Below are 27,918 nucleotides of genomic sequence, written 5' to 3'. Positions count from 1 at the left end.
TAGTATACCAGTTGAAAACATTTCAGTCCACCCCACATCTGAGTGTCCTCCGCATCACCTAGCACCATTGGCCCGCTATATACTTTACCAAGGTTTTCCTTCAACCACGTTGGCTGGAAGAGTAAGGACTGTTGACCATTTTGTTCTATAACCTCTGAATTTGCATGTCTCAGGATCAGGAAGTCTTTGGTCAAATCCACTCACATCTACATGTGTGTGTGTGTGTGTGTGTGTGTGTGTGTGTGTAAAATAAGAGTTCCATAAGAACTTCATACTTCATGGAAGAGTACAGACAAGATACTGTAGAAAGAAACTCAGCAGGAACTAAGACAATTGTTCTATTGGTAAGGCATGACCATCATTGGCTTTATTTTCTGTATGTTAAGGTGTGTTCTGGAAACCAGCTCTGTCTGCTGAAGACCTCAACATAGCATCCCCAGGCTCCCTAGAGCAGTGGTCCTCAGTCTTCCAAACACTTCAGTCCTTTAACACAGCTCCTCCTGTTGTGGTGACCCTTGACCATAAAATTATTTTCATTGCTACTTCATAATTGCAGTTTTGCTACTGTTATGAATTATAATGTAAATGTTTTTGGAGATAGAGGTTTGCTAAAGGGGTCAGACCAACAAGCTGAGAACGTTGCCCTCCATGAACAGTTTCATTGTACATTCAGATTTGTAGACCATAGCCCAAGCCATAGGTATACATAGCTGTACCAGCCCTAACCCAGGCAACTGTGGCCTGAGAACAGATACGCATTTATTGTAACACCACGTGCCAGCATGTTTTCCAGCTTCTTGGAGGTACTTCAAAGATAAAAACTATTCATGTAGTTAACTATTCATTAACTTGTTAAAGTTAAACATATTCATACTTTAAAATTTTTTTTTTACCTTGGAAGTATCCCACTGAGAAACTACCTCATTTAAATAATCACATTCAAGGGAGACTTTAATTAACATTTGGCAGAATTCATTTAAGTTCAATCAACAGAGTTTCTAATGGTTCCACTTGACATCAGATGCTTCAGCAATTTAATAGCACAGACATTTAAAAAATTTTGACTGGAAACAAGCAGTCCTTTCCATATGTTGAAATCTGAATTAACATAATAAATTAAACATAAATGACTAGTTCTCAGCAACAATTCATTATTTTTGCATAAAATACAAAATACTTCCCAACTAAAAAAAAAAATCACAAGTCTAAAAATCGATTAGGCATTTGACTCTTAAGGCCAATGTTACATATTGAAACATGTCATTATGTTAAAACCCTTCACATAGCAAGTAATAGTTTCAGGGACTATAAAAACAACTCCTGAGCAGTGGTGGTGCATACCTTTAGTTCCCAGTGCTTGGAAGGCTGGGAGGCATGTGGATCTCTGTGAGTTGGAGGCCAGCCAGCCTGGTCTACATAGTGAGTTCCAGAACAGTCAGGGTTACCTGAGGAAGCCTGTCTTTAAAAAACAAAACCCAACTCCTGAACGTCCTTGTACTGAGGACTCTGGGCTATGCTCCCTGGCCCTTTGAAGGGGCTGTAATTGCTATACATGTTTTACAGGAGCCACAGCACTCTCAAGTTTGTCAGAGGGAATGAATGAGTAGTTAGGGCCCTCACGGGCCGCCCAGTGCAGGAATGATAAGGACACCAGCTTGGGGGAGTTGAGTAATTTTAATTAATTCAATGTTCTAAGAGAACGATTCAGCCCTTGGATAGTTATGAAGAGAATTAAGGGCAAGAGGGGCAAGAAACTGCAGAGGTGCAGAGGAGACGGCAGCTACAGCTTCCAGCACACTCACAACTGCTAGCGTAAACTCTGTGCACACCTACCAAGTTACTGAAATGGTTTTAAGTAAATCAACCTTCTCAACTGAAAGCAAACTCTCATTTTGACTAATGTTGTAACTACTCAGAGAAGCAAACCCGGGCTTCTTAGGAGCCACTGTCCTGAAGAACTGCTCACGAAAGGACACTGTACCCTAGTTGAGCATGTGCCCACACCAGGACATTCTAAATGTATATTCTTGTGCTTTAAGAAAACTTAAATTTAGTCGGGTGGTGGTGCACACCTTTAATTCCTGCACTTGCAAAGGCAGGCGGATCTCTGAGTTCATAGCCCATCTGGTCACAGTGACTTCCAAGACAGGCAAAGCTACACAGAGAAACCCTGTCTTGGGCAAAAAAAGAAGAGGAAGAAGAAGAAGAAAAACCCTAAATTTATAAAACTGAGATTATGAGGCAAAATCATTACAAATCTTTCCTCAAGGATCTCTTCAGCTCAAGATGCCTCACCAGATACTTGTTAACCTAAGTGGGGTCACTGAAGTTAGGCAGGGAAGTAACAGCTATGCGGTCAGCATGCTGGGCAAAGCCACTGACTGTCCATCAGGAATTGATACACCTCGGAAAGCCAAGAAGAAAAAAAATCTCTTTATAAAAAAATATAATTTACAATGAACTTTCAGAAACATAAATTTTCAAAGCAAACTGCTGATGTTTTGAGTGTGCCCCACAAAATGAAGAGCAGAGAAAAAGAAGTGTTAAGTACAGATAAGAGACTCGTTATAGAGGGTTACACATACAGGATACACTCCCCTGTACGACAGGACAGCTGAAGCAATGAGGAAGGCAGGAAGGCAGCAGGCTGAGGAGCTGGAGTCAGTGCAGTCCGATCTCTCTGGACAGGAAAGGCTAAAGAAAACACTGGTGGCGGGCACAATTTGTAGGTGACAAAACAGACTCATCACATCCTAAACACTTCCATGGGCAATATTCAGTGATATGGCACACTTGGAAGACAGTCCCACAAGCAGCTGATGAAAGCACATGACTCAAGACGTCGAAGATACCAGCAAGAGGGACAGGAAGCTCCCGGCACTGAGGACAGAGAAGGGTGTTTTGTTGTTGCTGTATGTTCTTGATATTTCCCAGGCTAGAAGCAGAAAACGACAAAGCCAAGGTTCCGTTCACTTGGTGGGACTCCATCCGTTTGGAAACCTCCAGAGGGCCGCGAGGCCCCACAGCAACTGAGATTTTGGTTCCATTAAAGGTCAGTATCAACTCATCTGAGGTCGGCAGACACTGTGACCAAGACAACTAAGATCTAGCTGAAGGTGATACAAAATAAATCAAGTCAATACATGGAAAACCACATCTTGAAACAGGTACTTATGTCCCAACTTTAATTAATCCAGTCTCTTCCATAAAACTTCTGTCAATTATCTTTTTGAGGATATTGAAGCTGCTTTCTTCTCCATAATTAATAGAGTCAAGCAATGCCTGGTTAGGAGTTCTTGTCCGTGTCACTGGGCTGCGTTGGTGACTCTGTCTTCTCCTCTGGGAGTTCAGCAGGCACATGCTCCGACACAGGTGCGCTGCCATCCTGTGTCATGGTAGCAAACAGCATGTCCATCATCCCCAAGGTCTCTAGGAGTTCTCTTTGGTAATCAATTTCTTTTTCTACAAGTCCTTGAAGTACTATAAACTTTTTATCAACTACTGATGACTGGCCAATCACGGGTAAATATATATCTAAAGGGGGACAGAAAATACATTAACTAGAAACATTTTCTGTAAGTGAAATAAAAAAAAAAGTCTATTAAGTCTATTAAAAAAAAAGAAAGTCTATTAAGACACTAAATACCACCACCAGTAGTTTTATTAATTTGTGATTTACAGGGAGCATAACAATACATCTGATTAAATGCATGTTGAAAAGAAAATTACACAAAATAAAGGGCAGGGAATCTTATTTTCATGTTAAGAATTAGATGACTGGGGGCTGAGATGCTGTGGGCAAGGTGCTTGCTTTGCAAGCAGTTGTATCTGCATTTGATTCTCAGCACCCACAAAAAAAAGAAAAGAAAAATAAACACCTGGCAGACAGCTGTACCCCAGCCCCAAGACCACCAGCTGGGCTCAATGGTGAACTTCAGGTTCAAGGAGAGGATGGGTCTCCACAACACAGATGGAGAGTGGCTGAGGAGCACACGGTGCTGACCTCTGGCAAGCCAGAGACAAAGTATCAGGTGCGGGCTGCAGGAAGAGGCGCAGCACAGGAGAAGGCAGCAGGCAGGGCCAAGGGCACCACACGCACTGACCCTTAGATCTGTGAGTGAGATGAAGGACCCTATCCTCCGCCCGTCCTTGTGGCTTTAAGGAAGAGAAAAATGGATGGCCTCAGTGAGCTTCAGTTCCGTAACCCAGCACTCTAGACAAAGAGAGGCTGAGGCTCAGCCGGCAAGCAAAGGCTGGAGGCGGACCCTGCATGCATGCCTTAGCTTGTTCTAGCTTGTCATGGTGAGGAACCATCTTAGGTTGCTAATCTCTTCCGGTCAGGGAGGCTGCTTTCTATCCTGTGGGGAGCAGGCACAGGCAGCCTCCTACCCTAACCTACATACAAACTCAGCAGAGATGCCCATTCCGAGGGTGGCCACAGAGAACTAGGGAAAGCAGAGCCGCCACCGTCGTTAGAGATGTTTACGGAAGACTTTCTCCAAGTGTAATTACCCTAGTCTGCTCAGCTCAGACCTGACACCCTGACGGTTTACCACACCACAACTGCACTGACAGCACCCGCCAGGCTTTCTGTTTCAGGTCCTGTTTTTAAATTAATTAACTAATTTATTTATTTATTTGTTTGTTTCTTTCTTTCTTTATTGGTGCTGAGACTCAAACACAAGGGCCTAGACATACTAGACAAATGTTCTACCCCTGAGCTTTCCAGTCCCAATTCCTCATGTTGGAAGGCCTACGGTTGGTTCACAGCCACTTACCAATGATGATTTCAGCAGCATTAATCAAAACAGGGGCAAACCTCGGCTGAGACAGATTCCTACAGAGAAAAACTTCTTTTTAATAAATCTTGTAAGCCTCAAGAAAAGAGAAAACAAATCCCTCCAACAAAAACGAACCACTCCACCAGAAGCACAAACTAAGACAGGTGTGTCTCCCGGGGCAGCGGCGGAGGGCCTAAGCCATGTCCAATGAAACATACCTGATCAAAAAGTTAAGGACCCGGGTAATCTCCTTCTCGTCCCGACCTGCCAGAGCGTTGGCAAGGACGCCTCTCCGATTCAGTTCCTTTATGATGGAAACTGTAACCTCGGGGGTCTTTATCACACAGTTAGGCTAGGAGAACGTTCACAGTTAGTACATCTGGAAGGACAGGCAGAAACCATCACTACCTGCAGTAAACGCCAGGCCCATCTTCACTCTCCCAAGTCGCGGTCAATCATACGCCATCACTAATGGCCGCCCGCCCACGTGCCCTGTCCCTTTGTTTCTGACAGTCTCACTGCAGCCTTAGCTGACCTTGAATTCACTTTGTGCCCAGCCTGTGATCTGCCTGCTAGGAGAGGACGCAAGAGCTGACCCCAGAGGCTAAACTGATTAGTTAAGGCTCCTCAGTAGTGGAGCACAGCAACACACACGTATAATCCCAGTGCTAGGGGACAAGGGGGTCCTGGGGACTCTGGCCAGCCAGTCCAGCTACCTGGAAAGCTTCCAGTTCACTAACAGACCCTTCCTTGGGTAATTTTTTTCATTTTTTCATAAGCAGAGTTCATTTGCAAAGAGGGAACTTCAGTTGAGGACTACCCCCATTATGCTGGCCTACGGACGAGTCTACCGGGCAGTTCTTTGATGTAGGGCCAGCCCACTGGGGTGGGGCCACCCCGGGAGGTGGTTCTGGGTTGTACAAGCAAGAAGCTGAGCAAGCCACTGGGAGGAGGCAGGAGGCAGCTTTCTGCCATGGCTTCTACCCCAGTTCCTGCTCCAGGCTTCTGCTTTGAGCTCCCGCCCTGACTTCCAACTTCATGACGGATCAAAAACCATAATACATAAATTATAATATTTACAACATAGGTATTATGTATTTATATAGAATATGGACAATTAGGTATAAATTATATATGACTATATAAGTATAGATAACCCCTTTCATCCCCAGTTGCTCTGGTCATGGTCTTCACACAGCAACAGAAAGCAAGCTAAGACAGCATGCGTGCCCACTGCAAACACAATTAAAAATCAAGTGGAAATTATCTCTCACTCACCTCAAGGACTCTGTCGAGGGCCTTTGAGATCCGAAAACTTTTCAGATCCCTGTCATACCATTCCAGGTGCTTCTTTACTGGCCTATTGACCATGATGTCATCCTGAATGAAAGAGGAAATGTACAGAGGAAGGTTAGCATCTACACCGCACCATTCAAAACAAATGTTTTCACGATAAAATGATACACTTTGAAGTCAGGATGCTTTTACACTGCACCACAAATAATGTGCCTATGCTCATAAGCTAAGTGATATGCTTTGCCATGTTAATACGGTTATACTCAGGATTTTTAGCTTATACATAGCCAAGTGGCTCTATTCTGAGCAAAATTACTGAAAGAAATAAGTAGAAAGACAGGCAGACAGACAGACAGATAAATTTTGAATAAGGCAAGCAGTATAACTGCATATTAAGAGAAGTGAAAACAAGCCAGGGAGACCAAGATCTAATCCTCCTCCTCTGATGAACTCCTGGGTCAGGGAGACTTCACAGCTCAGCCTCTGAAGCACCAGGAGACATTACAGCTTCGTGCCATTTACAGGACTAAATCAGATAGTGGGTAACAGGCACTATTTTGAAGATTAAAAAGCACCTTATTATTGCATGATTCAAGGTATTAAGTAAGTCGTCCTGGTTCCCCATTAATCTTCAATAATGTCGAGCCATCTGGAACCAACTTTGATGGGGCAAGAAGCCAAGTAAATGTACGTATTAGGTGAATCATGCTTTATAGTAAATTTCAGGAACAGGTGGAACTGACCCTTCTAAGAAATGTCACATTTTAAAAAATGACTTAAAAAAACACATACTCACCCTTTGCTTCATGTAAATTTTTCCCTTGATAAAGGTTCGATATGCAGGCCTCCTTCTCCTCGGGAGAGACTCCTTCTTTGCTTCAGACTTCCGGTGTTTAACACTCAGTATTCCATTGGTCATTCCTACAACTATCGTTTCATCTTGATGCTGATGGTAACCGGAAAAAATCAATCTACTTTAACCAACATTTTATAGTACCTTAACTCAAAACAGCATTTACATCATGTCTACTTCTTACCTTATTACCCACAGTTCCACTCAACGAAAACACACTCCTAACAATGACCTATCAAACTGTTATAACAAAATCACTTTTTCCTCCAGGGCACACTTTTATGGAGAGACCTTATCCTCACACAGCACTAGAGTGTGTCAGGAAAACCTTGATGCTGGGTCAGTGTACTAATGAGATGCTAATGGCTTCTTGACAAGTTTCAAAGTAATTTTCTATATTCTCTGAATACAAAAAGGACCCTATAATGGCATGACTTTCGTCAGCTGGCTTCCACAATATCTTCTCTTTACTTTTCCTCTCTGGGTTGAGATTTATAACATATTCAGTTATCCTCTTGCCCCAATGTATCTCCGGGTGAAACCTGACAGCGACTCCTCCAGGAAGCACAGCGCTCGCTCTGCAGCTCCTCCCTCCCCTCCATTTCTGAAGCCTGCCTGTCCTCCTCAGGTGCTACAGTACCTTGTATTTGTTGAAGAAAGAGCTACAGCCTCCTAGCCCAGCCAAGGTGCAACCATTCAAACAGTCAGCACCACCACATACGAACCCACTCGGTTACCAAGAAATGACATGCTGTAGCAACTGTCTTGACTCAAACGCGCTAACGTGCCTTACTTAAGTCCAAAGGTAAGAGCCCAGAGATTCCATTTTACTTTTACTTCATAGGCAAGGTCTGTAACAACTTGAAAAGGGCTGAAGTCACTTACCGAAAGTGCAAGGCTCAAGATTGAAGCTGCGTAGTCAAAGCTGTGCACGACTTTGTAGGAAGTGGTGCTGTAGACTTTAACTTTCCTGTGAGGAAAAAAGCTTGAAGTCACCTCAGAAATGTGTGTGTGTAAAATACAAAGTCTCTGTTTTTAGCAAACTATATGAAAATTAAAGTCTACACTGTCCATAAAAAACAATGACATGATATTAATTACAAAGTACTTCATCACCAAGCTCCCTGAAAAACTGTTCTGAGCACTAACCAGGTCTGAATAAAGACTGACTGCACATTTATAACTAAGAGACAGCGACCCCGTGTCATCTGGAGATGAGCAGACACAGCGAGCCCCAGAGCAGAGCCCGGCACAGGCCTCTCTGGGGTGCAGCAGCTACAGCCCTGGCCACACCCCTGCATGGCCAGAGCACTGCAAGTCTTTTCTTAAAACAGGGAAGAAATGGCATCCTGGAGACAAAATAACTAATAAAAAAAAGTAAGTCCTGCAATCCTGTGGAGACCAACTACATGGGTCTGCCCAACCCTGACATGAGGCTAAAGAAAACGGGGTACATCTAAAAACTATAGAAACTTTTATAAAATATTGTATTACAGCATACATTTTAGAAACAATATTCACATCTACTATCTTATTAAGTAGTCAGATTACATGTTGAACTAACAAGCCATGTGCTACACATTTTACTTTTATGTTAGATAATGGAGTACATGAAGTATGGTACTAAAAGCAATTTTTAGGTTTTTAATCTGTTTTAACGTGGCTACTAAATCATTTAAAATTACACATGCAGACTGTGCTATGGGCTCATTTGACAACACAGTTTTAGAACATCATAAGTAGAATCCTTAACTTGTCTATTTCGATGTTGGAGATGGCGCTCGGGGCCTTGAACACATAGGTAAGCACTCTAGCCGGTGAGCTGTGCCTCTGGGCTCCAAACATCCACTGAAAACCATAGGACTTGTACCGCTTAATGCAAAAAATATTTCTATGCGCTTTTAGTATTTTTAGTTTGCTTTTTTTTTGGGGGGGGGTTGGTTTTTTTAGATTTGGTTTTTTCGAGACAGGGTTTCTCTGTATAGCCCTGGCTGTCCTGGAACTCACTCTGTAGACCAGGCTGGTGGCAAACTCAGAAATCCGCCTGCCTCTGCCTCCCAGAGTGCTGGGATTATAGTTGTGCGCCACCACCGCCCAGCTGTTTGCTTTGTTTTTGACACAGGGTCTTCCTATAGCCCTAGCTGCTGGAACTCACAATGGAGACCAAGCTGGCCTTGAACTCACAGTGTTCCACCTGCCTCTATCTCCCAAGTGCTGGATTAAATGTATGAGCCAGTACTCCTGGCTGAGGTTTTAAATTTTAAAGAATGTAACCTAGAATGAAATATATCTTCAGAATAAAAGACATTTAAGAGAAATTATAGGAAAACAGACTATTTCAAAAGACCAGTGGAGTTCAAGTATAGAAGCTAAAGTAATAGATAAAATTATTTCTGGGGAAAAATAAGTAGTTATATGTAAACTATTTTCAAAGCAATAGATTGTTATCATCTATGAAAACTATTAGAGCATCTTTTATCACAAATATTGCTAAAATAGCTCAATTCCTCAAGCTTACTGCTAACAATGATGCTAACAATGATGAACAGGAAAACTAAAGTGCAACCTACCTATCCAGTGAGCCGGAGAGTAACCGCTGTCCAGAGCTGCTCAGACACAAACATGTCACAGTCTTGTGATGATTTTTCAAAGACACAAGCAGCTGTCCTCCTTTTAACATGTCCCAGACCTTAACATAGCGGCCTCCTGTGGAGAGAGACAACCGTGGGTCGATATTCTGCCTGTACTCTCAGAATGATGAGGCTCTAAGAAGCACTTCTCTCTGGAGCTCTCTAGGGGGCGCTAGGCAGCAGCCAGCACTGCCTGTGGTGCTGAGGAGCCCCCAAATGTTGCCATGACTAAGTTACTGCTTATTTTAAGCAGAACAATACAAATAGGAAACGGAAAATATATTTTTTAAAGAACATAACAAATTCACTGACTGAAACGCTGAGCCTGCACATTGGTTCTGCGGGTAAAGGCCCCCCCCCCCAGCCTGGAGACCTGAGTTTGATCGCTGGGATCCACATGGTAGGAGACAGCTGCTGCCTAAAGCTGCCCTCTGCACTCCACCCATGTACACATTAGTAAAACAGATGACCAGAAACAAACTTAAGGACTACTGTACAGCTATGGAAATAATGCAGATACTGTTTCCTAAACATTTTATGAACCCCCACAAAGCAAAAAGGCTTCCCAGTAATTTGACTCTAAGAATCAGAAAGATCCTTAATCCTATGATTCAAAGAATATGTTTTTAGGAGCTGGAGAAACGGCTCAGCAGTGAAGAGCACTTGCTGATCTTGCACAGGACCTGAGTTCAGTTCCTAGCACCCAGATGGTAACTCACAGCCACCCATATATCCAGGTCCAGTGACTCTGACGCCCTCTTCTGACCTATGAGTGCACAGCATGCGGTGCACAGACACGCAGGCAGACCACCTATACACATAAAATTATAAATGTTTTCACACCAAGTGCAAGAGGACTAGGAAGTGTGTGAGGGGAGGGCTCTCATCTGCCCAGGCTGAGGCCCTGGGCCATCCATGCTCAGCTCACAGCGCCCACCCTCCAGTTCACATGGGGCGCTTTGAGAAGGATCGGGCTGCAGCAACTTATCTAATACAAGTCCCCCGTCTCAAGGCACAGGGGTGTTAAGGGGCTGCCCAAGGCCACACAAATGGCTGGTGACAGAGGAGAGCAGCATACAGAGGACATCTTCCCCACTCAACTTGGTTTCATTTCCACTTCTTAAAATATTAAGAAAAAGAGTTATGTCTGACAATGACATAAAAAAGAATTTTAAGTTAAATAGGTACCAGAAAATGTATAAAAAGATTTTTTAAAAAAGAAGAAATATAAAACTACATAGTGCCCGGTGAATACATTTTCTGATATCAACAGTTTTGCTTTAGTGACAAATGAAAAATTATGATTATAAAATTCATTTTAGTAAACACAGCCAAACCCCTCTTGAGTCCAGTTTGATGGAAGTGGATGGAGGCCTACTTAATTCTACACTACATCCTCTCCAGAACATATGCTGTTTACTGGACAGGAAGACTTGTGGGGTCACATGAGACACATCCCTAATCTATCAAGGTCTCATGCTCCAGGGCTCCAGGCCTACCACTCACAGTGCTGCCTTGGACAAGCTAGGTAATGACTCATTTACTGACTTTAGGGTAAAACAACGCTAACCACCTGGGAGGACTGTCTAAGGCATTATAGTTGACAAGCGAACAACAGCACAGCGTCAGTGTGAGCCAGATACAGTAAGTGACAACTACAGGCCTGACTATTTTGAAAAGAATACCTGCGGACACCAGAAGCCCTCCGGAAGGGAAAAGGAGGACGCTCTCCACAGGCTGCCCGTGCTCCACACAGAGAACATTTTTATTTGTCCGGGCATCAAACATCTTCACAGTATGATCATATGATCCTGAAATGCCAAGGTTTATATTAGGTAAATTTTGTTCTTTAAAAAAAAAAAAAAACTTGTCTATCCATACATTAAGATTAAAAGGAGTAAAACACTGCATGAGATTTTTTTGAAAACACACACTTCCAAACCTGCTACTACTGTTTCTGCAGCTACTACTGTTTCTGTGTACAACCCCACACAGCATCTAACTGCCTCTGCCCTCAGACTCCTGACACCACGACACCACCTGAATCTATGCAGGCACCTACACAAACTGAGCCGTGGCATCTATACAGCTGTGGCTGCTCCCACCGGCTCTGATAACCTGGTGCCATATGAGCCCACTACAACCTGGCATCTGTGCTACTTTCGAGACACCCTGAAGCTATTCCCAAACTCAGAGGACAACACAGCCCACTATCAAGAGACGAAAAAGAAAATAAAACAATGGCAGACTTTAGTCAAAACCCTATTATTTTATTATTTATGAGGCTGAGAATACATACATTCTAGGCTAGTGCTCTACCACTAATGTACACCCCAGCTCTATTAACAAACATTCAAGCCCCTCCACCCCAAGAGAATCTACAGCAATGGAGTAGAAGTAGATCACCAACCTGTTACAAAAAGGTCTGGGTTCAGTTTGCTAGCACAGCCACACCTCACGTAATCAGAATGTTCTTTGAATGTCAGAATTTCTTTGGAGTTTGGAATATCCCATAACTTAACTGTATAGTCATCAGCTCCAGAGACCACATGATATTTGTCAGCTGTAAAGTCTACAGTATGAACTGCTCTGAAAGATCAAAAGTCAACAAACCAAGGGGAAAACTCCTGTTAGCATCTTCCAACATAAAATGATCCTTCATAGATTTTAAAATCTCTGAGGTTCAGGCAGGCTGAGGCCTCCCTGGGGAAAGTGAATTTCAGCTCTGGGACCTCAATGGTGAGAGGAGAGAACCAACTCCTGAACACTGTGCTCTGACCTCGGCCTGCATTCCAGGGCACGCACACACCCAATACACACAGACAAGAAGTACATAAATATTCAACTTCAGAAAACACAAAGTGTCTATGCAAGAAAAAGTAAGAGAAAAGGAAAAACCTCCAAAATAGGTGTTCATCCTTAAGGAAAACTCTAAAATGTAATACTATGTTACTATTAGGTTACCAAGAACATTAAGTAACTGCCTTACATTATATTTTCTAGAATGCTAGTAACTGATAAAAAATTAAGTTCTAAATGTTGTAACAAAGGTAATTTCGGAGTTTTCATTTACTTATTTCATGCGCATGTGTGTCACACAGAGCACAACACGCAGGCCTGGTACCCTCATGCCTGGGCTTATAGATGGTTATGAGCATCGTATGAGTGCTGGGAACTGCACCTTTTGCACTTAACCACTGAGCCATCTCTCCAGCTCTCCAAAGGTAATTAAAAAAAAAAAAAACATAAAAGAGCTCTTTCAAAAGACTTGAGAAAGACTTGCCACAGAGTAGACTCTCATTAAAAGAGTTTCTGTTTTGAATGTTTCAATGATATGTACAAACATCCTGATATTTTTGCAAGAAAGAAACAAAAACAAACAAAAAACCCACTTCAATATTTTAAATCAGTAGCAGTTTCAGCAATGACTTTAGTAACCCTGAAACTAAAGTTAGAACACTGAATTTATCCCAGAGAAAATGCCGCAAATCCAAACACACTATTTTATAGAAGTCACAAGCTCTATGAACTGGATGGTAGAATCTGGGCTAAGTTCTTTGAGAACAACAAAAAATAAAAAGTACATCCAGACAGAATCTTTGCACAACTAATACGTGTTTATAAAGAGCATGCAGACAGAGCCCGCAACAGAAAAACAACACATTAAAACAGAAACACATCACACGGGCTCTTACTTTGTGTGGCCTTCAAACTGCCTGAGGGGAGCCCGCCCACTTATATCAAAAAGTTGAACTACACCATCTTCACTGCCAGCCACAAGCAACTGACCATCCTGTCGAAAAGTAGCACAGTACGCTGTGTCCTTAAAACGGGAAAAGGTTTTTACAGGTTCTTGAGAGTACCTGCCATAAATGTGGATCTGTAAGATAAAAACCAGTATTTCAGTAGATGGCTCAGCACAAAGTCCTAGAACAAAACCCAAGACTTTAACCTTTGTACTTACTCTTGAAGAAGCTGTGACCGCATAGTTATATGGAGGCTGAGGAGAAAAGTCTACTTTGGACACTGCACCGAACTCCTTAATCTGAACAGGGGTCTTAATGAAAAACAAGAAAGTATTGGCAGAGTTAGAAAGCATTATGCCACTTCCTACAAAGTAGTTCCTTTAGTCTTTAGTAATAGATAGAACGCTGTAATTACAGACATGAGAAGAAAGAGAACGAGTGAACAAAAGCAGTCCGATGCCCGTCCCCTAGACTATCCCTGGTGACAACACAGAAAATAAGCAGTTAGAAATCCAATGATTCGTCAGCTGCTGACTTTACTCTGAATCCCAACAAGAAAAGGAGCTAAGCCTACACCAGCAACATTTACCTATGATTCTAAGTTAATAAAAGATGATCAGACCATATAAATAGGTCTGCATCACTTTTATAGCAACTAACCCACTTTATCGCTGCATATAAGCAACACATTTACCATCCTTTTTTATAAAGATACATTATAACTTAACTGAGCCAATTCACATCTAATGAACATATCCTTCAAAACTTCCAGTATTATATTGAATAAACAATAAACACTTCTATATATATGTCTTAGCAAATTCTTGAAAGTATGTTTTAAGCTATGAATTCAAAGCCAGAAGCAATATGCTTTTTAAAAAACCATTGCCAGTTACTGTCATTTCACTCCCTCAATTTATTTTTCATTTATGCCACTATGACAGAAAAAAAAAAAAAACAGCATCTAAACCATTATCTTATTTGGTTTTATGCTATGTTCTTTGTTAAAATCTTATATGTGTATCTGCTTGTTTAAACGTGCATGGGTGTGAAATGCCGCTGAGGCCAAAAAGAGGCACTGGGTCCTCAGGAACTGGAGTTAAAGGCAATTATAACCTGCCCAATGTGGGTGCTGCAAACTGCAAAAGCATCAAGCGTCTTAATTTCATGTGGTTGAGAATACCTTCAAACTCCCTGAGTAACCAAAGATGACCCTAAAATTACCATGCTGCCTCACCTCCAGAGTGTGGGGATTCCAGGCATACACCACCAGAAAGGTTTGTGCAAGGCTGGAGACTGAACTCAGGGCCTCATGCGCACCTGAGAAGCACTCAACCAACTTAGCTACATCTGTTTAATCAGTGAGTAAAGCTCAGTTGCTTATGGTTTTATTGTCTGATTAAATATTATTTTCCCCAAACTTCCTAATCCCAAATTTTTTCTATTTTCTAGGTTTTCAATATATATTTAAAAAGTCATTGTAAGCATTATTAGAAGGTGCAGAGAAGCTAATTTCAGTGTAGAGAGGACAAGAAAGACCCCTTGCATATAAGATTCGAGTTTTACAGTTTCATTTGGCATTACACACGTTCTGTGTTTAAGCATCTTCATGGTCAAAATAATTAAGTGGTATGGACTTTGACGTGAAACTCTAAGAAAAATTAAAATAACAAACTACCCACCCACACTATTAGTTTTAGTTAGCGATTCTGCCAGCATGAACTAGAGACCTTGGCATTCGTGGATAAGAATGGTCCAAATGCCCTCCTCCCTCATTTCCTCTCACACTCTACCTTATAGTTGTTCCAGTACAGAGTGTCTTGGGTGATTTTCTCACCAAGTACAGGATATGTTTGAATCGCTACAGGTTTATAACCAGCCATGGTTTCATACAAGTGCACTGTTATCCAAGGGTCAGTAGTCTGGAAAACTTTCAGAATAACTTCAGTCTCTCTGCCTCAGGCCTGAAAAAAAGGAACAAATTTTAAAGCATATATTGTTTATAAACTTTCCTATGCAATTATGATTTTCATTCTATTTTCTTTCAAAAGGCTGTGTGGAACTTTATAGACTAAATGACCAATAAACCATTTCACTGAAATCATGGAAGAGACATCTGGAGCACAGAGATCTGGGATACCATATTGCCCCATCTATATACACAGGCTGTATATATATATATATATATCCTTAAAACCTCCCAGTTCAGGCTTGAGAATATGACTCAGCCACCCAGTAGTTGTACCAGAAAAACACCCAGGACTAGAACATTCACTTTCTTTTCAAAGGAATACAGAACTAGAAATACAACAGACTTAACTTCCTAAAAGACAAAAGATGCCAAGAAGAAAGGAAAACAAAGTTAATGTTTTAGTGTAAAAGCTTAAGATGAAATTAGAGATAATGTGCTGGTACAAGACATAAAATTAAACATGAAAGGTTCCAAATGTAGGAAAGAAAACCAAAATAGAGGAAACTTAAAATGACAGAATAAGGGGGGGGGGAGGGTGTGGAAGAATCTAAGTCCTTAACATGAGAAGCATTCAACTGAAGATAGTTAAGAGTATCAGGTGGGTCACTGATTCCAGGGACCGTACTCTCCATCTATTCTGAAAAGCCTGCAAAGACGACATCAGCAGCACTGTACATAAGGCAGTATGTTTACCCGCAAAAACCATTCTTAAATCACTAGATACACAAAACAGGCTCCGGAATAGATCTGTCACGAAGAGTACCTCCTAAGTCTATTTTTCAAGAAATGAAAGCTTTTCAAGGAAAGAAGTGCGAAGTAGCAGTGGCTTGCTAAGTTACACAAATGAAGAACAGCATTGGGGGGGGGGGGGATGCGCGAGGGAAAACAGTGCGAACAGCGAGATGCTATGAAAACGAATAGAAGAAAAATCATTGGACCAAGTCAGGACCTAGGAAACTGGAATTCACGGAGTAACAAACATTAAGACAACAGAAGGTGTGATCAAATAAACCCTGTATTTGGAGTACTGAGAACATGGAAGAGGAAGATGTTTAATTCTACCTGGAAATAATGTCATTTCAGCGGGGTCTCTAAGCACAACGTGACACGATGCGCACAAAAGGAGTAGAGCGTAGCACGGAGTGGCGAATACCCGGCCATTCTCAAATCACTAAAACAGAATTCTGTTCTTGGCCTTGGAGAAAAGCAGATTGCTCCAGGGACTGACAGCGGTGGCTAGGAGAGCGTCTACAGAGGAGCAAAGCCTGGGTCAAACTTAAATCGCGGAGGCAGGTAAGTTCAGTGATCTCCTGAGAAGCCTGGGAAGCCCCAGAGCAGATTGTTCAGCACTTCAGAGATCACAGTGAGGCCTGAGCAGGGCCGGGAGCCGCCATCGCCTACCTCCGCGGGGGCACCGAGGGTCCTCCGAGGCACCCCTATCCCCAGGTCGACTCCCCAGACTTCGCCAGCTCCCTACAGCAGACCGCTTGGAAGCCCTTGCTCAAAATCACGCGGACACTCCGGGAGCCGGAAACGCAGAAGCGCAGCCGCGCGTCGCGGGAAGATGACGCGCGGCGCACGCGCAGGAGCCGTACGGCCCAAAGAAGAAGAACACGCCCCGGTAGGCGGAGCAGCGAGGCGGGGCTCCGAGCCGTTCCCTAGTGACCCGGAACTGAGACCACCCGTAGTTCTCCCAGAGGATGGGCGGCGGAGCGGTAGGGATACAAGAAGCGATCCCTAGAAGTAGTCTGGTCTTCACTGAACGTTCTGGGCTTTTTCCAGAGGGGATAAAAAATAGGAAGTGACGTCTGGGCCCGAAGCAGGCCTGGTTCGGGACCGATCCGCAGCTAGGCCTGGCCCGAGCCGCTCTCCCGCTGCGCTCTGGGTAACTGTACACCGGTCTGACCGGCCCCTGTCCCGGGATCCGCTTGCCGCGCGGGAGCGGGAGCGGGTGTCACCCCGCCCGGACACCTGCCGCCTGTGAGACGCCTTTCTTTTTTTATAGCTCCCTTTCCCCTTGTAGGACAATTTCAAGAGTTAGAAGAACCAGGAGCCTCTGCGATTAGCTTCCACTGGAGACTGTGGCTACTGCATGATTATTCTCTCCCTTCCTGCGAGTCTGCCTGGCGAGCCTACCCACCCTTTCTCTCTTAACTCTTTCTCATCGTCGCTGGCATTTTGTTTTTCCCTCCCCTGTGCTTCAAGTCTTGGAGTATCAACAGTCTTTGCTTATCTTTGTAATCGAATCTAGAATCTAGATAACCGTTTCCTCTTCATTTCCTGTTCTCCCGTCTAAGTCTGCTAATTCCATCAATTGAAACCTATTGTTCTATAGGGGCCCGCAAAGAATATTAGAGGTGACTATTTTAACCCATTTTAGAAATGATTGAGTCTCGGGAAACTCACAGTTTGCGTGTCTAGCACAACTAATTAGTTGATGCTGAGAATAAATTACCAGACTCAATTAGAAAATATGAGGAAGGAAATGTAAAAAAAAAAAAATGTTCAAATTAAGATCAGAAAATACTTATGGGGCACTAGGTCGGTTTTGTGTGCAGTAGCTCCTAAGAGCGATTTTAAACCAGGAAAGGGAGGTGGTACACACCTCTAATACCCGCACTCCAGAGGCAGAGGCGAAGCTACAAAATAAAACCTTGTCTCAAAAGAAAAAAGTTCTCCATCTGGCAATGTTTTCCCCTTTAATGGAAGCTTGAAAGGAAGTTTTCAAGAGCATAGTGGTGTTAAAAGAGACACCCGACATTCCCCAGGGGTGGGGGTGGGGGGGAAAGAGCAGCGCTCAACCCACAGGTGCTTAGAAGAAACTGTTCTTTCCTTAGAAACAGTTCCCATGGAGCACTGAACTAACTTTCTGTTCCAGTTGCCTTCTGACAAAAATGTAACGACTTAGTTGTGCGATACTTTGTGTGACTCTAGTGTCTTCATGTCTCCCCTGGAAGTTTTGTATTCTTATATTGCTGCTTCTTTACTGACCTCGGTGATGCAACATATGTTTCTCAGGATTCAGGAGCTTTCTTTCTCCACTGAGATGAATACTATCCACCCATTCTACTCAGAAGATCGTGATAAAGGAGCAACCTTTTTTTTTTTTTTAAGGAAATTTTTGAGATAAGGTCTCTCTATTAAGTAGCTCTAACTGTTCTAGAATTTACTCTGTAGACCAGGTTGGCCTCACATTCACAGAGATTTGCCTGCCTAGAGATTAAAGGTGTGTGCCACCACTCCTGGCTTGTATAATGTTACTTATGTGTATGTTTTTAGGATATTACTATGTAGTATTGCATAACCAGTGGTGTGCTCCTTTCTGAGGAAAACTATGTGTCCTGCTCTCTAGTACTCCACCTCACTCAGCAGAATCAGTCTTTTGAAATTGTTTTAAAATGCTGAACAGTGGTCATATAGTGCCGATTAATTTCTCTCTTAGTTCCAAGTAATTCTGATCATCACACACTCAGTTCCCTTTCAAAATGTCCAAGGATCAATATTGCTGTCACATGACAAAAACTGGGTCTTCAGATCTTCCTGTATCAAGTGACTCTTTATTTGGAATTGCCAGATATCCTGTGACACCAATCCATAATCTACATATTTCTCATTAAAACTTACATCAAGCTGTTTATAATTACTCTGAACAAAAGCTGATAAATATACTTTTAATTCTTAAAAAATAAAATTTGTAGGGCCAGAGAGGTAGCTTAGTGGGTAAAGTCACTTGCTGCCAAGCCTGATGACTTGAGTTCAGTTCCTGAGAGACATAAGAGATGGGAAAACCCAGTTCCTGACATTTGTCCTCTTGACTTCTACGGGTGTGCTGTGGCCCATCCGTTCCCACATGCATGCAAACAAAATAGTCAGTGTAATTGCTAAATAAAATAAAATAAATTGCTAAATAAAATAAAATAAGTCTGTAAAGTACCTCACTGTCTAAATCATGAATATTATAGAAAGCAGTGCTAGTCAACCTGGCTGTAAGTCAATTTTATCTCGCTTAAATTGGGAACACTTACAAAATGGCATTTTTAAAAATGAATCTCAAATAATGGCTTTCTGTCTTAGCATAAAAGTTTATTTTCTTTGGCAGCCTGCTCTTTAAACATTTGGTACTCTTTGGCTATGGCAGGGGAGAAGCGAATTGAAATGCTTGCGAGCGTGCTGGAGGTGTCCATATTCCCTGCATCCTTTCCCAGGACCCTACACAGTAATGGCGGCATCTCTTTTTACAACCGAGACGTTGTCAGGCTCGTAATTTGTACACATCATACAGCTAATAAACAAATGGCAAAGCCTTGGTTCATAGGCGGATTTCTTACCTCTGAATAGCGTGTGCTTTCTATTATGTAAGGAGGCTTACAAGAGCACTGTGTGGGTGTGTAGTTAAAATGATTGTGTATGTACATTTATATAAGTTAATATACTACCTTAGATTTTCTAATTATTTTTCCTTTTAGATATCTTAATATTCCAATTCCAGGAAAATACTGGATAATACCCTTAAAGAAAAACAAGAAGAAATCATGAAGAAATGTTTTAATTTTTAAAACCATGGCTACATCTGCAAATCTGGACATTGGGGCCCAGCTGATTGTGGAAGAGTGTCCCGGCAGCTGTGGTCTCTCTGGGATGCCAGACATCAAACTAGAACACCAGCTGGGTCCAGACGCAGAGGAAGGGTCAGCGCAGGGTGTCGCCATGGGAATGAAATTCATATTGCCGAACCGATTTGATATGAACGTGTGCTCTCGGTTTGTGAAGTCCTTAAATGAAGAGGATAGTAAAAATATTCAAGATCAAGTGAACTCTGACCTGGAGGTGGCGTCTGTCTTATTTAAAGGTTGAAAGTTATGGTACAACTCCCCACATTCGCTTTCATTTGGTTGATTCCATTCTGTTTTCTTTGAATCATGAGATTAAAAGTTGGGGAAAAGCTTGAAAGCTTTTAAAAGGATTTTTTAGAATCTCACAGAAACCCACATTAAATTTCTGTTGGTTTTTTAAAAATATTCCTTGTGTAAGTTGGGTGTAGTGGTTTAGTTAGTCCCAGCACTTGACAGGCAGAGGCAGGTGAGTTCAAGGCTAGCCTGGTCTGCATAGTGAGTACCAGGCCATCCAGGGCTACATAGTGAAACCCTGGCTAAATAAATAGATAAATGAAATCCTCATCTGATCTTTAGTTACAGTGTCCCTAATTGGGTCTTTCTTAGTTGTATCTTTTTAAGCGATAGAAAAACATTCCTTTTCTTTTTCAAAATTAGTCTAATATGTCTTGTTTCATCACTAATTTACATCAGTTTCTAATACTGTAATTCAGTAATTTCTCAGCATGCTATAGTTACTTTGTAATGATCTATTGAATATTAAAACTAATAGCAGATCAAGATTAATAATTTTCTTTGTAGTACTTACATTGTAGTAGTATAGACTAATATAATTAATAGATTAATATCACCTGATAAACACTTGTGAATGGAAGCTGTTAAACCTCATGCATTTTTTCATGTGAACATTAGAACATTTATGTCATTATTTTAACTTTAATTTGTTTTATTTAGCTGAGTGCAATATCCATACATCTCCTTCTCCTGGAATTCAAGTAAGACATGTCTACACACCCTCTACAACAAAACATTTCTCACCCATAAAACAGTCAACTACTTTAACCAACAAGCACAGGGGAAACGAGGTCTCTACCACACCTCTGTTAGCGAATTGTAAGTATGCGCTTAGAATGTAGACGTATAGTGTAAATAACTAGTGCCTGTACAGATCAGGAGTTTGAGATATTCCACTAAATAAATATTCTAGATTTGAAAGTTTAAGTGATACATTAATCATTTTAATAAGTTGAAACTTTTTCATGTGTTTTTTTAAAGTTGCTTGTTATATCTCTATGAGAACAAATACAGTTTAAAATATTTTTTTAATTTTTTTATTTGATATATTATTTATTTATAAAATATTATTAAAACCTTTATAGTTTACCAAAAAAGAAGTGTTACTGTAAATTTTCATTTTTACAAGTTAAGGTATCAGTGCTTTTGTGTTCTTATAGTTTAATGTTTTACTTATATAGGAGCATAATTGTAAATATAGATTTACGTATTAGTTCACTGATTAAGAAATGATTTTGTAATAAAAGATAAATAATTCCTACTGAAACATATCATTAGCATAAAATATAAACATGAAACCACACTTTAAAAAACTTTGAATGTAAAGTCATTTATAGGATATAACGTTTCCCTGCCTAAGTTAACAAATATTCAATGAAGCATGAGTATTTGAATGAGAGCTAACCAGCTAACAATTAGATGACAGTAACTGCATTTGAAACTATAATGTGTCTGTATTCTAAATCCTGGTAAAATCTCAGTCTCTACTTTAGAGATCTTAAATCCCTCCACATTTCAAATTGCATACAGTAGCGGAGGAGCCAGGAAGCATTCTAATTCCACCTATGGGCCATTTCTAGTTTTCTTAAATGTGTGTGCCTCCACATAGCACTGAAGTGTTTTAACCCAGTCACAACACTAAAGGCAGTATTAGTTAACATTGCAGCTCACAGAGATTGCTTTATAGGATTCCAGCTGTAGACCTCTGCTGAAAAATAAATACAAAGCTGGAGACTGTTCCCCCATGCTACGAATAAAATGCTTAGTCGGCCACAGTGTTAACATGCTAACTAGCCTCAGCTGACCTGCTCATAAATGCACTCTCACAACAAGACTATGTTTAAAAGTAAACTTCCCCCCTTAAAAAAGCCCAGTTTTCTATTTCTGAACTCATTCCTAATGTTATGAAAACCTATCCAATCTCAAAATAAAAATACTTAGGGGATGAGAGAGATAGCTCAGTGGTTAAGAGTGGCTGCTCTTGTGGAAGACAGGAAGGACTTGGATTCTCAGCACCTACATCAGCACCACCCCGCTTTTGGCCTCTATGGGCACTGCAGGAAAAATACCCACTTGGCATAAATTGTAAAAATATGTGTATTTAGAGTTTAAAAGGCTGGGAATTTCGGTATATCCGCATAGCTTCAGCTACTCAGAAAGTTGAGGAGGGAGGGTTACTTGAGCCTGTGTGTTCAGCTTTGGCTGGGCAGCATGGTGAGACCCCCTCAGGAAGAACAAGTCACTAAGAAAGCCAAAAGGAATGCTGTTGTGTCGTTTTGGACTGCCTTCATAAGTTTGGAATAAGGGGTAGCATTTTTAAAATTAAGTACCTAAATCACTCTTTAAGATAAATTTTGCCCCAAAATAATAATTTGCAGGAGTCATATTATCATATGAGTCAGTTCTCAGAGAATACGACCTGTGATATTAGGAGACTGTGTTAGACTTACATGATAAGATGGTAGGGTTTGGACGGCGATGGTGGCGCACGCCTGTAATCCCAGCACTTGGGAGGCAGAGGCAGGCGGATTTCTGAGTTGGAGGCCAGCCTGGTCTACAGAGTAAGTTCCAGGACAGCCAGGGCTACACAGAGAAACCCTGTCTCGGAAAAACAAAACAAAAACAAACAAACAAAAAGATGGTAGGGTTTGTTTTGGAAAAGAAACTGGCTTCAGCGTGGGGTGATAGCTGTGTGACCCACAAGATGCACTTGAATTTCGTCCTGTCGTTTCAGCTCTGTCTGTTCACCAGTTGGCAGCTCAGGGAGAAATGCTCTACCTGGCTACTCGGATTGAACAAGGTAATACCCTAGTTTTAAGTACTGTATTTTGAATATTTATTTGAATGTATTAGAATTGTTATTGTTTGTTTTGTTTTCATATAGGAAACTATAAAGACAAAAGGAGTTGTATAGTCTCACCAAACACATAACCCAATGGATAGCATAAAAAGAAATTTTTAAGTAATATAAGGTATAACATTTGGGGCTTTAGGATGGCTCTGAGATTAAGAACACCGGGTGGTGGTACACGCCTTTAATCCCAGTACTTGGGAGGCAGAGGCAGGCAGATTTCTGAGTTCAAGGCCAGCCTGGTCTACAGAGTGAGTTCCAGGACAGCCAGGGCTATACAGAGAAACCCTGTCTGGGGGAGGGGGGGGGGAGAAAGAAAGAAAACAAAACAAAACAAAACAAAACAAAAAAGAACCCTGGCTAATCTTCCAAAGGACCCAAGTCTAGTTTCCAGCACCCTCAGGACAACTCAAGATTGTCTATAACTCCACAGCTAAGAGATTTGATGCCCTCTTTCTAGCCTCCAAGGGTCCCAGGTGCGCATCTAGTATGCATATGTACACACAGGTAGGACACCCATACAAACATTTTTTTGTAACTACGTGCACATGTTTTGCCTGTCTCATTGTGTTGTCCAAGTTGGCCTCAAACGCAGTCCTCCTGCCTCAACCTTCTGAATGATGACAAGCGTATATTCCTACAACCCAGCCAGATTACACTTTTTCACTAAAATGCATACTATAACTACGATTTCTATTTTTTTAACTATGTATCTTGTTGATTACAAATGTTTGCTGAACATCTTAGCATTTTTTATAAATATATTTACTGAGTACATATTCACCGGTAAGTATCCGGGTCACAAACGAGATGACTTTTGTCGTGCTGAGGGAGCCTCTGATCAGCTCTTCACCTACGCTGGGCCAGTGCACAGAGCTATGCCTGTGCCTCAGACTTCTTGTTTTTACTTATTAACCAGATGACTGGCCTCAAGTTAACATTAGAGTTGCAGTTTCCCCAGTAGACAGAAAGAGCCTTAAATTCTTACTCCAGGGTATCTGATGCCTCTCGTTTTGACAGCTCCTGCACTCACATGCACCCATACCCACAACAGGAACATAATTTAGAAATATAAATAATTTTTTAAAAAGTGGAAATGTTCTGTTCAGCCTACCACAGAAGTGTGGAAGGGAAGCCGTACAGTGTGTAACTGCCAGGCTACATTTAGGGAATAAAATGAAGCTGGAGGTGGAATTGCGTGGCACCAGTGTTTCAGATTATCCAGTGTTCATATTAAATGAGGGGCTGTGTGGATGAGGGAAACTCACAGGCAGCAGTGCCAGCCAGAGCGGAGGGTGGCCTCTGAAACACTGAGGTCCTTCCATTGGCATCCGGGTGATGCTAAGGGCTGTCACAGCTTTTGTTGTGATCTTCCCATCTGTTGTGTTGAGATAACATTACTACTAATTGTGTTTAGCAGAAACTGAGTCACTTGCCCAGCACCAAACCACTAGAAAATGAAAGAGACAGGATTCTCTGTTGGGTCTCCTGTCCCTGAGACTAAAGCTGACTTCACATGATGCTGTGTGTGTAGCATTTATAGAAGAATGTGCTCCATGAACCCCGCCTTGTTGTGAGGCCCATCTTAACGTGTCCAGACTGAAGGTCGCAACAGTGCATCCAGACTTCAGCAGACAACATCCCGCCTCTTGAACTTCATTGAGTCATAAGTTTTTAGAACAACTATTTTCAAAGTGATATTAATACGTGGTTGTTAACTTAGATCACAAAAATGCTTTTCTTTTCAATAGAAAATGTTATCAACCACACGGATGAAGAAGGCTTTACCCCCCTGATGTGGGCTGCGGCACATGGGCAAATAGCTGTGGTAGAGTTCCTACTTCAGAATGTAAGGAAAATGCTCAGCAGATGTGCATGTGTAGTCTCCTGGGCTCCGTTCAGTCTTTAGTGCGGTGTTTTACCTGCAGCCAACTAGACATAAGGATGGAGGGCTCGGGAGAAATACTGTCTAGGATTCCCCTAGGAAAGCCATGGAATCCCACGTGAAACAGTGAGAAGCCGCTGCTGTCCCGCCCCTCTAAGTGGGGCAGGAACAGAAGGATGTCACCAGGTCCTGGAGAAAGGGCTTCTTAGGGGGAGCTGGGACTTTCCAGAGTGAAGGAGAATTCAGACCGAGGCAGGTGGAGGGAGGGAGGGAGGGAGTCGGCGCCAGGCTTTGGTGATAAGCACAAGCATCATGCATGTGTTGCGTCCTTATTAACCCTAGAACATGGCCTGACCTCAGTGCCAAACTGCAGCCGCAGTGTTCCGTTTAAATCAACGGCTGAAAGTCCTTTCTGTCGCCTTCCACGGCAGGGTGCAGATCCCCAGCTTCTAGGAAAGGGTCGAGAAAGCGCGCTGTCGTTGGCCTGTAGCAAGGGCTACACAGACATTGTCACGATGCTGCTGGACTGTGGGGTTGACGTCAATGAGTACGACTGGGTGAGTGCACACTGAACTGACTGGCTGGCTGCGACGGGCTGCACCTCAGGTGCACAGCACACGGTGGGGCACCAGTCTCATGAGGCGGACACAAGACTGAGTTCACACTCATCTTCGGCTTCTTAGCTGTTCCAAGGCCACAGGACTACTTAAAACTCTGCCTCAAAAAAATTAAACAAACAAATAAATACAATTATTGTAATATTTTAGGATTTAACTTATTTCAGGGAAATATAACCTTTATTAAGGCAAAAGAAAAAATGTACTTATTTAGGATGAGCAAGTTAGTCATCCAGTTATTTCTTGTGATTTAGAAAGTTTTCCACAAAATATTAATGTTGTTTTAAATTAGTTTTACATGCCCAGTGGCAGCATTTGATTGACTATTGCTCACTGAAACATGCTGACAGCTGGCGATTCCCTCCTACAGAATGGAGGGACACCTTTGCTTTACGCAGTCCACGGGAACCACGTGAAGTGCGTGAAGATGCTCTTAGGTAAGCAAGTGGACGCGGTCCTCGTTGGGAAGAAGTCTGGTGAGCATTTCAAGCTGTCCTGTTGGAGGAGGATACATGTTGTTGGGTCGCCTACCATTTGCCCGTGGGTTCCCGTGACCACAGGGCTGCCGGGAGAGGCGGCCGTGAGAGGTTCTGGTGACAACAGGGCTGCCGGGAGAGGCGGCTCCTTCGCTTCCATCCAGTCCGCACATGAAGCTCCTGCCCTTCCTGCTCACTTCTGGGGTCACCCTTGACTGCACCCCCTGTGTTCTCTGTTCGCGGTGTCTGCACGTGTAAGCTGTGTCTGGTTGTTTATGGCGTTCAGCTACTCTAGGGAAATTGGGATGTCTCCCCTTGAGCCCGTGGACGTGACCTCTGCATCCGTGCACTCAGTGCTTTGTAAGAGAGTATTGGCTGAAGCTCTGTTCAACCTTTCCAACACGAGCCAGGGATAGTCGGACATTCACATTTTCATTTTATTTATATAGGTTTTGGTGTTTTGTTACAGAAAATGGAGCTGACCCAACAATTGAAACAGACTCTGGCTATAATTCTATGGACCTAGCTGTAGCTTTGGGCTACAGAGGTGGTGAGTATTTTAGAACCCTCGGGTCAGTTTAGGAAAGCTTCAGCTATAATAATGTCAGTGCTCAAACGTCTTCGTTGCTTTCATGCACAAAACACTATAGTATCCTAACTCCAGACATGCTTTAATGAGGTGCAGAGTAAACAGGGCCCTGTAGAGCTAAGGACTGAGTCGTTGATTGTACTTTTTCATACGCTCACATAGTGACTGGAAGAAAAGTGGGCAGTATTTGTGGGATTTTCAAAAGTGTTTTCATAAAAAAATTATTTAACAGCATTGTACTGTGTAATAAAACATCAGTACAGAAAACCCAGAGGCTTGGGCAGCTGCTGAGTTAGGAGCAGCCTTACTGTTCCGACTGACTGCTGCACACTGCCCTCAGACGGCACTCAGTCCTAATAGAAATAACTTCATTGGACAAAATCCCAGGGCTCAGGTGAGGTTATGGGCTGGCTTGTTTGCCTGTTTTTGTGTCTCCATGTTGTGTCTAATGACTTATCCTTGTAGTTCAACAGGTCATTGAGTCACATCTGCTGAAGCTACTTCAAAACATCAAGGAGTGAGGGACCCTCAGAAAATGCCATCTGCCCTTCTCACTCCTTGGTCCTTAAATGATAGTTTTGTTTACATGTACATTTTTATAGTTTTGTTTGAGTGAAAATTTTTATCTCAGTTGCAATATTTGCTGGTTTTTAGTGAGTTTTAATAAATATTCCTCTGGATAATTTACTTGTTTATAATAAAATTAATCCTGATGGTTTTTTAAATAAATGTGTTTTACTATATATTAAAATTATTAATTAATATTTTATGGCATATAACCTTTTATGGTACAGGTGGTTCTGTGACTTTGTATCAAGTACCACAATTTGACACTTTAAGGAGATGCCACCTGTTCGTCTTAACTCTTGTATTAATGCTTTGAGTTTGCACAGGACTTACTGTAAGTCTGTGGGGAAAATAATGTTCTTGTTGAATTAAAAAGTACAGTGTGATGGTTTACAAAATCATGTTTAAATAAAATACCTTGTCTGTTTACATTCTAGCTTTTTGATTATACACTTGTTACACATGTCTTCAGGATTTTCAGTTTAACCTTTCTGATCTGCAAATAGATCAACAAATATTTGTTGATGGTCATCTCTAGAAGTATACTTAGAACATTTTTCTCTTACAAGTAGGCTTGAGAAGGAAAGTCACCAAAGAGAAGTGAGATGCTCTTTGCCCTACTAGAGGAATGCCGATAACGTGCCTCTTACTAAAATCCAGAAGAGGGAACCATGGACTAGAAAGCAATTGGACAGGTTGTAAGGCTTGGTTGAGGTAAATCCATCTGGAAAATGGGTATCATGTCAGT

At 42.1% G+C, this 27,918-nt stretch overlaps 2 protein-coding genes across 7 annotated transcripts; one reads left to right on the top strand and one right to left on the bottom strand.

Moving 5' to 3' along the window:
- Nucleotides 1-345: 345 nt before the first annotated feature.
- On the bottom strand, nt 346-16,832 carry Utp15 (UTP15 small subunit processome component). 2 transcript variants are annotated; one of them, XM_052159730.1, is made up of 13 exons: nt 16,680-16,832; nt 15,100-15,270; nt 13,525-13,617; nt 13,256-13,440; nt 11,971-12,149; nt 11,246-11,371; nt 9,501-9,636; nt 7,816-7,900; nt 6,874-7,023; nt 6,060-6,161; nt 5,000-5,133; nt 4,779-4,837; nt 346-3,534 (listed from the first exon to the last, which is right to left on the bottom strand). In XM_052159730.1, exons 2-13 carry the CDS (start codon nt 15,187-15,189, stop codon nt 3,287-3,289), a joined length of 1,587 nt encoding a protein of 528 aa, XP_052015690.1. In that variant the 5' UTR covers nt 15,190-15,270; nt 16,680-16,832; the 3' UTR covers nt 346-3,286. The 2 variants fall into 2 exon arrangements, with proteins under 2 accessions (XP_052015690.1, XP_052015691.1); XM_052159731.1 differs by lacking the exon at nt 16,680-16,832 and adding an exon at nt 16,341-16,672.
- Nucleotides 16,833-16,901: 69 nt separating this feature from the next.
- Ankra2 (ankyrin repeat family A member 2) lies at nt 16,902-27,599 on the top strand. Of its 5 annotated transcripts, XM_052159722.1 has the most exons (10): nt 16,902-17,258; nt 18,297-18,504; nt 19,745-20,127; nt 20,846-21,004; nt 22,920-22,985; nt 24,788-24,885; nt 25,353-25,478; nt 25,909-25,975; nt 26,484-26,564; nt 27,069-27,599. In XM_052159722.1, exons 3-10 carry the CDS (start codon nt 19,839-19,841, stop codon nt 27,122-27,124), a joined length of 942 nt encoding a protein of 313 aa, XP_052015682.1. In that variant the 5' UTR covers nt 16,902-17,258; nt 18,297-18,504; nt 19,745-19,838; the 3' UTR covers nt 27,125-27,599. The 5 variants fall into 5 exon arrangements, with proteins under 5 accessions (XP_052015682.1, XP_052015684.1, XP_052015683.1 ...); XM_052159724.1 differs by lacking the exon at nt 18,297-18,504 and having other exon boundaries at nt 16,902-16,993; XM_052159723.1 differs by lacking the exon at nt 18,297-18,504 and having other exon boundaries at nt 19,768-20,127.
- The last annotated feature ends 319 nt before the right edge of the window (nt 27,600-27,918 follow it).

This window comes from Apodemus sylvaticus, chromosome 16 (genome assembly GCF_947179515.1).
Source record: "Apodemus sylvaticus chromosome 16, mApoSyl1.1, whole genome shotgun sequence".
In the NCBI taxonomy this organism is placed as follows: Eukaryota; Metazoa; Chordata; class Mammalia; order Rodentia; family Muridae; genus Apodemus; species Apodemus sylvaticus.
The sequence above is the reverse complement of the archived record's forward strand: the minus strand, read 5'-3'. Positions and strand labels throughout refer to the sequence as shown.

Bases quoted from the DNA above. Each gene is read 5' to 3' on its own strand.
- Ankra2 (XM_052159724.1), top strand. From the start codon at position 19,839: ATGGCTACATCTGCAAATCTGGACATTGGGGCCCAGCTGATTGTGGAA. The intron at 20,128-20,845 runs GTTGAAAGTTAT...TGTTTTATTTAG, and splicing joins GGCGTCTGTCTTATTTAAAG to CTGAGTGCAATATCCATACA. The intron at 25,479-25,908 runs GTGAGTGCACAC...TCCCTCCTACAG, and splicing joins ACGTCAATGAGTACGACTGG to AATGGAGGGACACCTTTGCT.
- Utp15 (XM_052159730.1), bottom strand. From the start codon at position 15,189: ATGGCTGGTTATAAACCTGTAGCGATTCAAACATATCCTGTACTTGGT. The intron at 13,618-15,099 runs GTAGAGTGTGAG...TTTTTCATTAAG, and splicing joins TGTACTGGAACAACTATAAG to ACCCCTGTTCAGATTAAGGA. The intron at 11,372-11,970 runs GTTGGTGATCTA...TTGGCATTTCAG, and splicing joins CCCAGACCTTTTTGTAACAG to GATCATATGATCATACTGTG.